The sequence below is a fragment of the Monodelphis domestica genome, chromosome 2 (assembly GCF_027887165.1).
Source record: "Monodelphis domestica isolate mMonDom1 chromosome 2, mMonDom1.pri, whole genome shotgun sequence".
NCBI lineage: Eukaryota > Metazoa > Chordata > Mammalia > Didelphimorphia > Didelphidae > Monodelphis > Monodelphis domestica.
In genome coordinates, this window is record NC_077228.1 from 536858495 (window position 1) to 536860767 (window position 2273).

The 2273-nt window shown below is 43.0% G+C and overlaps 1 protein-coding gene across 1 annotated transcript; it reads right to left on the reverse strand.

Moving 5' to 3' along the window:
* Positions 1–921: 921 nt before the first annotated feature.
* Positions 922–1860, reverse strand: LOC107651144 (taste receptor type 2 member 7-like). Its single transcript, XM_056814785.1, has one exon. It carries the CDS (start codon positions 1858–1860, stop codon positions 922–924), a length of 939 nt encoding a protein of 312 aa, XP_056670763.1.
* Between the last annotated feature and the right edge of the window lie 413 nt (positions 1861–2273).

Here is a 2273-nt window from a genome sequence, read left to right on the forward strand (position 1 = left end):
GGAACTCCTTCATTTTTTATGTGGTCTGCCATTACCCACTCAGGGAAACTGATTTTTGCTTGCTCTTTCCTCAAATAAGAATAAGCGTGTCATGTAAGAAACAGAGTTTATCTGAACTGACACTCAACACTGACATGAGTTTCCTCTTTAGCAAAATAACTTGTCTAAAACCCTTGTTTAGGGGGCAAAAACTTTACATTGCAAATGCTTATTTTTGGACCAGAGGACCAGAGTCAGGTGGGCTGATGAAGAAATCTGACACCAAGTCTCTCAGGAACAGAGAATAGATCATAAATAGAATCAAATAATAAACACATTCTATTTGGAGTCATAAGGCTTGGGTTCAAATCTTGTTCTTGCTACTAACTACATACATGATTCTGGACAAGTCACCCAACTGGTCTGGTCTCCCTGTTTCTTTTCTGAGATGAGAGTTAGGACTAAATATCCATTCTAGTTCCAAATCTAGGATCCTGTGACTTCTCTGGGTCCTGAGTTTCCTCATTTATAAAATGAGGGGATTGAACTAGATAGAATCAGAGGTTCCATCACTCATCTTTTGATCCTGTGATTTGTGAGGCCTCTTCTGGTGTTAGATCTGATGCTGAGGTTCTCTGGATCTCATTTTCCTCAACTGTAAAATGAGGGGGTTGGCCTAAATGACCTCTGAGATCCCTTACTGCTCTGTTCCTGTGATGTTCCCAAAGTCCATCTCTGTTCCATAGTTCTGATTTGGTAACAACAAGCACATTAAATCTTGTCCAGAGAGTCACAGGGTGCCCAGAATCAACTCACTATTAGAGAATTCCTGCCAGTCAGTGATGTATCCCCTGGCCTGAATGGGGAAACTGAGAAAGGAAAAATCTTCCATGTTTACTTGTTGGTCCCTAGAAGGTTCCAAGTTTCCCTAAACTATTCAAGCTAAGGTTTTCCTCCTCTGAGGCGGAGCAGGGCTTGCCGCCACACCCATAGGAATGACTGCCTTAGCTTGCTGTTTCCCAGAATCAGGATGAAAGAATGGCCTGAGGGATAGACACCTGCTATGACAACTCCCAGCACTTCTACCATCCTTTTCTCCAGCATAGAAGAGGCTGAGATACTTGTGAAAACACCCACGTAGTAGAGAATGAGGAGAAAGAGGAAGGAGAGCATCCATATAATGACTCTTCTATGTGCCTCTGTGCTGGGATCCCTGGAGCCAGTGGCATTGAGATGCATCTGCCAGGTATGTCTCCACAGGGACAAGACCAGCAGCACACAGGATATCAGAGAAATACTCAAGAGGATGAGAGGCCCGAGATAGAATAGATTATGCATAACCTTGAAGTGGGTCTTCCTCATCTGGAAAAACTCAGTGTGGTTTTTCTCCTCTTTTCTTTCTGTGCTCTTAATGAACTTATCTGTGAACTCCTTTCTCAGGAGAAGACTCATAAACAAGAACATTAGCAAAGACCCCAGCAAGATCATGAGAACCACTTTGTTCATTCTCCACTTGAGCCAGAAGAAGAGGGGATGGGAGAAGTGGGCAATCTTCAGGAAGTAGAAAACGCTGAGGCAGGTGACAAAGGAGATATTGGAGTAGCTGGCTATGATCCACAGATGACTGAGGATTAGCAAGGTTTCCCTGGTTTCATATATGTCCCTGTAAAGTAGCCCCAGCATCCCACTGGCTAGCATAATCAACAGCAGACAGATTCGAGAGAAGGCCAGACTCAAGAAGATGAAATCCACCAAAGATATCGTCCTACTTTTCACCCAGTCTATGCAGTTCACCAGGCCAATGAACACATTGATCAAAGTCCCCATTATAGTTTCCCCAGCTAGCACGATCAGACATATATTCTCTGGTACATCTAGCATCCTTGCTGGACTTAGTAACTCTGAGGTCTTGGCCAAGTCATTTCCCTTTCTGAGTTTCAGTTTTTTCATTTGTAAAATGGGAGTCTTGGCAAGTAATGCTTCTGGGTTTGCTTCAAACTCCAGATCAATAATGAATATAGTCCCATTTAAAAGTAGCCCGTATGGATTATTATTTAGTATTCATCTTGGTCCTACCTTGTCCCCCATCTCAGGACTAAATATTCCTATCCCTGATGGGGATGAAGCTGTTACATGCCACTCATCCTATTTTCTTCCAAGATTTCTGGCTTCTAGTTTTCAGTTTGGACACACTCAACTTCACTCTGCAGGTATCACGAAAGGGGACAAGTTCCCAGCTGTGATGGTACTACTTACTATTTGCTGAAATGCAAATTGTGCAGATTATCTTTCAG